Raw genomic sequence first — 12,041 nt, 5'->3', positions numbered from 1 at the left:
AGATACTAAATTGATAAATTGGCTTAGCAAGGTTCTTAAGAATTCATTCTCTCCCGGGCACAAAAAGTACAGCCAATATTTATTTTTATGCTAATTTTATTAAATATAACAACTAAAATTTACAAACTAATATAAACTAAAATAATAATAGAAAAGGTAGATGTGCAGAAAAGATGGAAAAGTAGAAAAGAAAGTAAAAAAAAAATAGTAAAGAAAAAATGAAACAGGTAAATATATGACTTCCCCTTCATCACAATAAGTATAAACAATTTTAGAAACTTATCACCTTCTCTTAAAATACAACAAAAAATCTCTTCCTTCCCTGTCTTATATCTTATCTATAAACAAATCCTTAAAGCCTTGTCATTCAGTTCTGATCAGCAAGATGGCATTATATCTATGTTAACCATGGTCAAATAAACCAACCATATATTCTTTCCTTTTACTTTTAGCAAACTTGAACTTTAATCCCTTCAAATAATAAAACTTGATTTCTTTTCATTTTTTTTCTCTGTCCCTTCTCACATAGTTCTTCAAAAGTTTAGCAAATCTATTTGGCAAATTCAAGGTAGGAAAGTTATCCAGGTCACTTTTGGTTTGTTATTTGTTATTATAGCCTTTTCATTATTAAGACATAAGGCAATTTCATTTGCATTTAAAGTGTAACAACTTTTCCATATCATTCTTGTTAGCTCTTATGTTTAAATCCACTTTCAAATCAGACTCAGTTTTGTCTGGTAAAGCTAATTCCTCTTCCGTAACATCTTCTAAATGCAGTCTGTCTATACAGGCAAAAACTTTTAAAATTAAGTTCTTGGTTCATTGTTCACAAATATCTTTCAGTAAGAAGTATTTTGCTCCAGCCTGTATTAGTAAATCAAATTCAAGTGTTCTTCTCCTTTAATTTTAAATTTTAGTCCCTCCTCGTTCACTTAATGTCCAATCTTTAAAGTCCCATCCGATCATGTTTTTTCAATAATTCAAAACAGCAGTATTTGTTTTCCATGGGAAGGGTTCTTATAATTAACATCAAAATCTAATTTAAAATCCATCTGGACCCTTAAATCATTTTTTTACCTTTCTAATGTTCTAATTACTCTCTTGTTGCTTATTCCAAAAGAAAAGATTTTTTTAACCCTTAAACTTGTATTTAAAATTTCTTTCATTAAAAACTAAATCTACTTGGTTCCTGATAACTGAAAGGCAGTTATCAAGCAATTTCTAAAAATTGATTAGAAAGGGTATTTTGAATGAAGGTGACTTCCCCTTATTTCCAAGGGCTCTAAATCTGATGGAAACCTCCACCTTGCAGTCATCTCATGAGGAGCAACTGTCTGGAAGATTTGCACGCTATCTCAAATTATCTCCTTGGCTGCAGAGGAATTTCAAAAAGCCACTCTTTGTTCTGCCATAGTCTTTGGCTCTGCTTTTAGGGGAGATGTCTTCAGTTTGCCATTTCTTCCCTGGAAGTCCCAACCAGTATCAATATTTAGATAGCTGAAATCGGTACTCATCTGAGAACAAGCCCCTTCATAACGAACAGGGCTTAGTTCTCAGCAGATACACACAGGACTGTTTAAGTATCGCTCTCTAGTTGTAGGAACAAAGACATCTGCTGACTATTCGTGTGCTATTTGGGAAAACCCACCAAAGATTTAGAAAGTTCATTGTTGCCAGCACAGCAGAGCAAGGGCCAGAAACATTTTGGGGTTAAGGTATACATTCTCTTGGGAGTTCTTTGCCCAAGACCCCATGCTGGTGTTGGCAGTGCCAAGTTAGAAGTCCCTGAAAGCACCTTTCCCTCTATTTTATTATTCCATTCACTTGCTTTCCCTCTTTCCACTACTGGGGCATACGGTTCACTTGGCAAGTGTACTTTTGTTTCAGAGTCATAAGTAAATTAAACTTTAAACTAAGGGGTTTTGTTTTCACTTCTCATGCTTCTGAAGTTTGGGCAAACTGAAGACTCCCGTCCATCAAAAATAAATAAATAAATCCCAAGGTCCTTGTGCATTTAAGCTGTGTCTTGGCTGAAAACACATTCAGCAATTCTGCATGATTCTTCCAAATCTTGACAGATCTCTGTCTGCTGAGTGCTGCTTATTAACAGATCCAGATAATTTCTGGTATACAGACAGATGAGTTGACAGCATGGAGGTCAGTGGAATCTATACATTCCCAGACCTGGAATGGAAGTACAACCTTCTTCTAAAACAGTATGGCCTTTGAAGGAGGTGAAGTAGAGCTTGTAGGTCCAGTGCTGTTCTCAGCTGATAGCAGTTGAAAAAGTGTCTGCTCAGCTCAGGATCATTTGGGGTGCCAGCAGCATCCTTCTGTGAGCAGGTAAGAATTGGCCGTATGTGATCAAAGGAAGCCAGGCAGTCAAAGAACATGGTGGCTGGACACTAACAAAGCTGATACCAGCCAGAGCATAGAAAAACTAAAAAAAAATAGTGCAAGATCAGAAGATGTGGAGAGACCTGGCCATAGAATTGCCAAGAGTTGGACTTGACTGAATGGATACCATCATCATCATCATGATCATCACCATCATCATCAGGAATTACTCATAGGGATTCATTCCTTCATCGCATATCCCTTATATTTTTTTTAAAAGACCATCCCTGAAAACTGGAAATCGCAGGTTTTCAAAAGGCAGCACTTTGACTTTTGTCAAACTTGTCATGGCAGCCTTGGAATCAATTCCTTTAGTTCTTCTACTGCCCAGGAAGGGAGGTTGTGGATACTCAAAGCAGAGCTTTCCCCAAAACAAAAGCATCCCAATCCTGCAATTTCTTTTCAAAGGGCGAAAAAAGGATTGGCTTCCTTCTTATTGATCAGGAGGGAAGACAATCTGGCACCATGGTGATTTTAGAACTTTCTGGATGTTCTATCATTCTTTTTCAGGCTTCATTCAAAGCTTAGTTCAGGGGTCACCATGGGTTGTGAGAACTCAGGGCTCATGATTAGCTTAAACCAGGGGCGTCTTCAAACTTGACAGTTTTAAGACTTGTGGACTTCAACTCCCAGAATTCCTCCTCCAGTCGTGTTAGCTCAGGAATTCTGGGAATTGAAGTCCACAAATCATAAATTTGCCAAGTTTGAAGACCCTTGGATTAAACTGTTTAGGCTTGCACAGATAAAGGTTCAGCACTCTCAAAATTTACTCCATGCTTAGCCTGCATGAGCCCATCCACAATGTTTGAGAAGCCTTGAAATAGTAAAAGGAAGTGCAGGTAGCCCTCAACTTACAATAGTACATTTAGTGATTGTTCAAAGTTACAATGGCACTGGAAAAAAAGTGTCTTATGACTGGTTTTTCACACTTACAACCATTGCAGCATCCCCATGGTCATGTGATCAAAATTCATATGCTTGGCAGCTTACTCATATTTATGACAGTCACAGTGTCCTGGGGTCAGGTGATCACCTTTGCAATCTTTTGACAATCAAAGTCAATGGCGAAGCCTGATTCACTTAACAACCATGTTACTAACTTAACAACTGCAGTGATTCACTTCACAATTGTTGCACAAGAGGTCATAAAATGGGACAAAATTCACTTAATCGTGGTCTCACTTAGCAACAGAAATGTTGGGGTCAAGTGTGGTCATAAATCAAGGACTACTGTAGTAGTTTTATTTCTGATTCCATCTTAACCTCAACTAAATAAATCACTAGTTTTATTCAGGGGAGGAGGGGCAAGGCTTTGCACAAGTTTATCAATCATTTCAAGGGGTCAAGAGTAGGGCAAATTTGAGAAGGCCAGCAAGACCAGGTCAAAAACGTCAAGGTAGTGGATGTGAGTATATAGCAGAAGCTCCACCTCTTTGTACATGCAGGTGATTGCCACACATACAAAAGGGATGGGGCTCAGTCATGCAGACGTTGCTGCCATCTTGGCTTTTCTGACACATAATCTCTTCTCCACAGACACTGGCTTATTTGAATGGAATTGCTTTGCTTTTGCTTTCCTTAGTTTTATGGTAAAGCTTAACAGCTATGATTACATAATTATATAATTTCTAACTTATAAATTACCTTCAGCATTTGATAATTTATCAAATATTTACCAATTTAAATCTTACAGATTTGTGATTGTATGGAACAAACATTTAACATTATTCAGAATGATCAGCTTCCAGCTATAGCCTGTTGGGGAAAATACTTTTCTCTGTGTTTCCATGACACTGTGACACTTTAAGCAGAGCAAAATAAACAAATGACAAAGAAGATGCTTATGAATGTCTTTCTCAATTGTTAGTTTACTTCAAAATGTATTTGAAGCTTAAGGATTTCAGAAGCCACCATATTATTCACCAAAGTGGAACAAAGAACAAAGAAAGGATTTGTTTTCTCTTTTCTCAACTTCCCCCTCAAAATTGTTCACAGATAATTGCTGGTGATTAATTCTGAACTGAAGAAGGTCCAAGATATGAACCAGAACTTTTGCACATGTGTGGTTTTAAAAGAACTTTTTCAGAATAATAGCCGTGTAACAATAGGAAGCTTTAATTCTTTTGAATCTTGGGTTTTCAATATTTATTTATGGAGTGAAGACAGGAATCTTGTTAGCAGCATTGGACAGAACCTCTTCATTATTTATTTGGAATTATGAAAAGGGAATTACTGATTTTGTTTCCCTCTTCAAAGAATCTACCCTCTCATATATTGGCTTGAACATTGGCAGTACATTATAGAATCTTCCAATCAGAGCAAATAAACTGTAAATAATTTGAAGCCAAAGAATGAAGCTTTGACATGTGTAAGACAAATGTCATAAAATATACATGCATCTCCATGGGGCTACAAGTCACTGGGATCATGAAAAGGCTAGTTCTATTTATTCTTAGCCAGAATGAGATGATGACTTTGGATATTGGGTGGCATGGAAGCAATATTATCAACAACATCCCAAAGATGCTGTTTGAAAAGGCAACTGGACTTTGGGGTTGTTGTTTTTTTGAAGACGTTTTTCTTCTCATTCAAGAAGCTTCTTCAGTTCTGAGGATGCTTCTTGAATAAAAAGCAAAACATCTTCAAGAAAAAACCAAGTCCAGTTGCTTTTTCAAAAAAACATATTTGGGACAACCATGACCTGGATGACCGAGAATCTCCATAAACATTTATCAACAGAATCATGAACATCAGTCTTTGAAGTTCAAACTCTCTGTTCCAGACAGTTTAGCCCTTGTCCCTGAGATCAATTAAAGTGAGAGATGCAGGATACTATCCCATCACTGGTTCTAAAAGAAAAACCAATTCTTAGTCTAGATTATCTTCTGCTTTGGAAATAGTATGAGACGCTATCATGTCCTTTGCCTTAAACCTTAAACCCTTTATAGTACTGGAAGAATGATCTAAATCAGTGTTTAAAGTCAACCTCCGTGACCGTGAGCTTCAATTTCATTTCCCAGGCTTCCTCAACCAACACTTTCTAGGCACTGCAGCTTACTTCCTTCAGTTGCAATCAGCATTACTAACAGACAGGGAACAGCTAGACTAAACCTCTGGTCCCAAAACCAGATTAGATCCTGTAACATTATCCTGGGACGTGTACTGTATATTCACTTTCATTCATGATAGAAACTGTATGACAAAGCACCTTGAAGCACCTGGATTGAAGAAGGCATCTCTAAGGTGAGAGTGCAGACTTCAAAAGTATAAGATTTACATTGTTGTGGATCCTATTTAACTAAGATTGAGATCCACAAAATGTTAGCTCAGGAAATTAATTCAACTATGCCCTACGCGCTTTAGCCATACACTCGAATGACTCATATATTAATACAACTCTATCAGTGAATTATTATGGATCAGAGAATCTAACAGACTATTTAAGAAGAGGTTTTTGTTGCCATTGTTAAGAAAACACAGAAAAATAGAACACATTGTTTTCCTCCATAAAACATTTAATATCCTACCAATAGATTGCAATCTACCATAACACTTTCCAAATTAGATCCCAGGAACCCTGTCGGCTATATGGAAAGTCTGCATCAAACTTCACAATGTGGCTGCCTTATCTTGCAAAGTAGCCAACAAAATGTAATAAAATAGCTTGTTAGGAAATAACTTTCTTGAACTGAATTCCAGAGCTGTTGCTTTGTAGAACAATCCTATCTGACATGGTGGCTGCAAGGAGCCTGTTTCTTTAAGATAAAAAGGATTCCTAGGGTATACATTTTGAACTGTGGGATATAAAAGCTTTCCTGACTTCTGAAAAAAGAAAAAAAGAATAAGTAATGCAATAAATGCTTTCAAGTTAAGAGTAGAAAAAAATGAATATAATAAGGTATAGACTACCTTCTTTTTTAAAAGATACAGGCTTGATCATATCCTCTTACTAACTTGTTGCTTAGATCAGATTTTTTTTTTCATTTTGATATATCTTACTTAGTATGGGATATTTCATACAGATACCAGTAGAGTGATTGCAGAGCCAGGGACAAACACAATGTGGCCTCAGTCACCAGGATTCACTTTTTCAGAGATGCAAATTGGATCTAGCAGCTGGTTTCAAACAGGGCTCAGATTCTGGCAGTAAGAAGGAGCTTAACCTCTTATTTGCACAGAGAGGATCAAGATGGACTCATATTTAATTCCAGGTAGCTATGCTGTAAGTTAAAAATCATTTTCCTTCAAGTTATAAGGTATAAATTAATTTAAAAGGCCTTAGATTAAACAGGAATCTGACCCATAGTCTAACACAGACATGTATAAAACCAATGACATGGAAGGTAAATGCAAATTTCCAGCCTCTCTTTTACTATTTCCAGAGGCTCTAAGGGGTGTCAAACTGGTGGCCCCATGGACTGGATGTATCACATGCAGGCCACACCCACCCCAGCTCCGCTAAGGGGAAAAAAACATCCCGATGCATCACATGATGGCAACGTGATGTGGAGAGTTTGACACCTGTGCTCTAAGGATCCCACCTCCGAACTACTTCCAAACTTCTACATTATAACATAGGCACCAATATATTTTATACTCTTTTTTTTAAAAAAAAAGTATAAGCTTCCAATAGGCATGCTATGTTTACTTGAACAGTGTAACAGAATAACAGAGTTGAAAGGGAACTTGGAGGTCTTCTAGTCCAACCCACTGTTCAAGCAGGAAACCCTATACCACTGTGGCTGTCCAGTGTCTTCTTAAAATCCTGCAGAGATGAAGCTCCCACTTGACTAATCACCATTCAAAATATTCCCAAAGAAGAATTCTGTCTTGGACCTGCTGGAGGCAACTTTGAGTTACAGCTGCTCTCCTCCTCCCGTCCTCTTTTGATAATGCTGCTGCTCCTGCTGCTGCTGCTGAATAATAATAATAATAATAATAATAATAATAATAATAATAATAATGATAACTATTATTATTATTGTGTTTCCAAACCTACAAAAACATTGCCTGCCAGCAATCTAAAAGGTAGGCATTCTTAAAAACAATTCCTTGGATAAAATCAAGAATCCTAGCTCTTTAAAACATTTTTTTTTAAAAAAAATATCGATTTGTATTTTAATCTAATTAGGCTGGTATCCCATGCCTGCTACCCTTTATTCTGGAGCCAGCTTCACCCGATGATTTGTGCCATTACAAGTGTGTTTGATGCTGAGGGGAAAAGACGGGCCACACAGCCGTGTCCAAATCAGTTTGAAACATCAAACCACATTTATCAGTGTGGCTCTCCCTATCGAATCTCTTCAAAGGTAAGCGCTCAGTGTGAGCAAATTTCAACTCCTGTAATTTACATTTGTTACTTCAAATGCTGGCAATTTCTTGGTTCTTCCCAAAGTCCATCGATAGATATATTTGCACATGCAGTGAGGTTTCTTTCTAAAAATGGATTCATCACTAGGTAAGCTTATTGATTTGAAATCCTTTCTCTAAGGAAAATGTAGTAAAATCAGGGTGCATCCAGATCAAACTGTTTGCAATAATTTATATATGCAATGTACTCTTTTCTCTAAATAACGTGTCCAATCCAGAAACATAAATATGAGGGAAAATAGATGCAAAAATTAAGTACACATTTTTTTTTGTTCTCGAATTCTAGGAGGCCAATATAATGAGAGAAATCAGAGAAAATGGTCCAGTGCAAGGTAAAAAAAAGTTTGATTTAAAATAATTAATAAGCATGACATGCATAAAAGCAAACTCTTACCACAGACAATTCTTAAGAATATTAGTTGTCTGTGTTATTATTATTTTTTGGAATAACAAAAATAATACTCATTCTTCCTAAGGTTCTGCATATTCTACTGCATGACTCAGTTTAAATTTTCCTGGTATCTGCTGTAGATGTTTTATTACAATCCTAAACCAAGATGTTATACAGTAAAATAGCAAAGCTTGATTTACAGTGTGCTCCACCATATGTCCCTTCAGGAGCTGGTGCCATAGGTTCATTGTTCACAACTATATCACTCCAAAACAAGGAACATGGATTAATTATGTCTAGATCTATATTTATGGGTATTAAATGTGGATGAGGAGTGTTAATCCCATCATATTCAGTGGTGGGATTCAAATTTTTTTTACTACCGGTTCTGTGTGCGTGGCTTGGTGGAGAGGAAGAATACTGTAAAATCTGCAGTCAGAGGTGGTACTACTCAAAATTTCCGCTACTGGTTCTCCAGAACTGATCAGAACCTGCTGAATACCACCTCTGATCATACTGGATAGGAATGGGCAATATTTGAAGAATCAGGAGTCCCAGCTCAATTTGTGTTGAAAGCAAACAATCAGCACAAGAAATAATTCTCTTTTTTCTTCTTCTTCTTCTATTGGTCAGCTGGAGAAAATGCTGACTGGTTCTTGATGTCTTCAGCATTCCGAGACCCTCAGGAGTTACAAAAGATGTCAGGCAGGTTGGCTTCAAATAGCACCGGAGAATTGGTGGAACAGAAATGGTGCTTTATTGCATCAAGTAACAGCTAAGAAGTCCTGTTTGGTTTTGAACTGGGCACAGGAAAACCCACCAGTTTTTTCAGAGGAATTTTAAATTCTGAAACTGAGGCATAGAAATAGAAGGAAGCCACCTTAGTTTGGCAAACAAGCTGATGAAAGTGGAACAATCAACCTTAGAACTCCTGAAGACATTTCATGCTTAGGCTCCTCAGAAAGGAAAGGTTTAAGAAGTGGCTTTAAAAAAAAACAACTAATCCCTGAGGAGACTTCATTTGAAGCATCATGGACACCCCTGACCATTGCAGAGGTGTCCATGGAGAAAAGGAGAAAAAAAGCATTCAAAATTACTGGAGTGGAAAGGCTGCTTTACAAAGGACAGCTGTTAGGACAGCTGAGACTTTTTAGCTTGGAGGAAGCTGAGTCAGAGGTTGAGTGATGGAGGCATATAACATCATTTGTGGCAAACACAAGTGAAGAGCGCGGCATCCATAACAATTATGTTCAAACATTGACATCTACACATGAGTCATTGTGCAAATGCCAAGTATGTACTTTCATCACAATGTCTGATGCGTGCCTATATGATCAGATTCTTTGATGAGTGAGCAGTCTTAGAAAACTGCTAAATACAGCTTCTGCATGTAGCTGTTGCGTCTTCCTGTCCTCCCACAGACACCTGTGCAAGTATTTTTCCTCCCTCTTCCACATGTTAAATGTAAGTTCAAATGAAGGGAAATTCAGAAACAACAAACAGGCTTGTTCACATAGCCCACAGTTCCCTATCAGAGTGAAAGACAGAAAAGGCAGCCAAGTTGGATGATTGTAAAATGGGTCTGGAAGAGTTCTTGAAGGATGAGGCAATTTACGATGTCTAATGCTAATGACGATTTATATGGATTATAGGCAGCATGCCTTAAATACTGACTGGTGGGAAGGGAACTAGGGAAGGGAACTAGGTATGTTTAGCCTAATGAAGAGAATGCTCAGGGAGACATGGTGGCTGTTTTTCTAATATCTGAAGCAGTGGTGGTATTAAAAAAAATTAACTACTGGTTCTGTGGTGCTTGATGGGTGTGGTGTGGCTTGGTGGACACGGCTTGGTGGATGTGGCAGGGGAAGGATACTGCAAAATCTCCATTCCGTCCCCTCTCCTGGGGGAAGGTTACTGCAAAATCCATTCTCCTGTGCAGGGCAACAAAAGAAGACCCAGCCAATCAGCTGGGACTAGGGAGGCAGAGAATAGATGGAAGTGGGACCAGTCACAGGTGGTATTTGCTGGTTTTCCGAACTACTCAAAATTTCCGCTACTGGTTCTCCAGAATTGGTTAGAACCTGCTGAATACCACCTCTGCCTGAATGGCTATCATGGGGAAGAGGGCATCTGTTTATCCTCTAAAGCACCTGAGGGAAGGACAAGAAACAATGGGTAGAAGCTTGTCAGAGAGTAATCCAACCTGAAAATAAGGAGGAATTTCCTGACAGTGTCAACAATCTATGGAATAGCTTGCCTCCCAGATTTGTGAGTCCTTCATCTCTGGAAATTTTCAAGAAAAGATTAAATATTCATTTATTCAGGATGGTATAAAGACTGCTGCCTTGGACAGGGAATTGGACTAGAAGACCTCCAAGGTTCCTTCTGGCCTTCGGATTCTATGGTATGATTCTATTACAAGCAACAGGGATAATAACTGTCCAGTCTAGGCACACAGGCACTTTTTCAAGGCATTCAGCTGATGGCTGGATGACATATAATACAGGACTGGATAAACCAATGGCCAAGTCTAGCAGATCTTCTCTTACTTTCTAATGTAAGAGAATTCCTATTTTCAATGAACATGAAAGGAATGAAGAGATTCTAGCATGAGAGATTTGAGGGAATGGTAGGTATGAGAGGGATTGGATGAAACAGAGGCAGATATTTCCAAAAGGAGGGTAGCAAAAGCCAAGACATAAAAATAAGATGGAGTATAAGGAGGAACACACCATCTTGACTGGATAAGAATGAAGGAAGAAAATGAAAGAAAAGAAACAAATAATCTGCTTTCTCAAAATGATTGAATGACGCTTTATTAGCTGTCTGAAAGTAGTGCAAGTTTTCCTTTCCTTATATGCATGAATCAGGCTGTGGTGTACCACAAAGATTCACAGATAGAGGCATTACAATATTAAGGTTGATATCAAGTTAGTGACACCTGTGTTGTGCCATTATCATGCAAAAGAGGCAACTTACAACTTACTCACCTCGTGTCATGATGTCTGATGGAACTACATCAACCACATCATTCGTGTCATGGCATCAGATGGACATATCATCATTTCCCTTCTTTCCACAACAGATGCTTATCACACACCCTTTTGTCTCCCAGTCAGAATAGGACTCTCACTGGTTTCTGTGTTTTAACTGAAACCTCAGAACAGTCTGAAAAAAGGTAATGTAAGATGTGGAAGAAATCAAGTGAAACAGTGGATTCATGTTCCTGCATAAAATATTTAAATTTGGGGGAAACGGGCAGGAATACACCAGAGACTGTGACTGTAGATTTTCTATTCACATCAAGGTCTCCTGTGAATTATTTGTTTTAGCTTTTAGTCTTGGGGCGGACTGAGAAATAATTTCCATTATATTAAAATGATGTCTCTGTAATGAATACTAGTTAAAATTACAGCTATCTTTTTTTTGCCCTTTTCCATTCACTGCTACCCTTCAGCCATCATGAAAGTATACGATGATTTCTTCCTTTATAAGAGTGGGATTTATAAGCATACCAGTGGAGAACCACAGTATGAGCACCAGGAGAGACTCCATTCTGTCAAATTAGTCGGGTAAGTGAATCCATGGCTGTTGCTCCTTGTCATTTCCATCATACTTACAATCTTTCGTTTTGAAGTTGCAGTGGCACTGACAAATGTGACTTACGGCCATTTTTCACACTTATGGTTGCAGCATTCCCCATGGTCATGTGATCACTTTTGCAACCTTCTGACAATCCAAGTCAATGGGGAAATCAGATTCACTTAACAACTATGCTACTAACTTAACAACAGCAGTGATTCACTTAACCACTGTGGCAGGAAAGGTCATTAAATTGGGTAATACCCACTTAACAACTGTCTCACTAAGCAACATCAATTTT

General features: G+C 37.9%; 1 protein-coding gene across 1 annotated transcript in view; it reads left to right on the top strand.

The window, feature by feature from the left end:
• Window positions 1-12,041, top strand: part of TINAG (tubulointerstitial nephritis antigen) — a 32,594-nt gene that overhangs the window by 14,482 nt on the left and 6,071 nt on the right. The window contains exons 7-9 of the mRNA XM_026726556.2: window positions 7,529-7,706; window positions 8,054-8,099; window positions 11,616-11,730. Coding sequence (XP_026582341.2) covers window positions 7,529-7,706; window positions 8,054-8,099; window positions 11,616-11,730 — 339 coding nt within the window. The remainder of the gene's footprint in view (window positions 1-7,528; window positions 7,707-8,053; window positions 8,100-11,615; window positions 11,731-12,041) is intronic.

This window comes from Pseudonaja textilis, chromosome 1 (genome assembly GCF_049901715.1).
Source record: "Pseudonaja textilis isolate UNSWEBS1 chromosome 1, rPseTex1.2, whole genome shotgun sequence".
NCBI lineage: Eukaryota > Metazoa > Chordata > Lepidosauria > Squamata > Elapidae > Pseudonaja > Pseudonaja textilis.
Note: the sequence above shows the minus strand (reverse complement) of the source record. Positions and strands in the feature narration are given on the sequence as shown.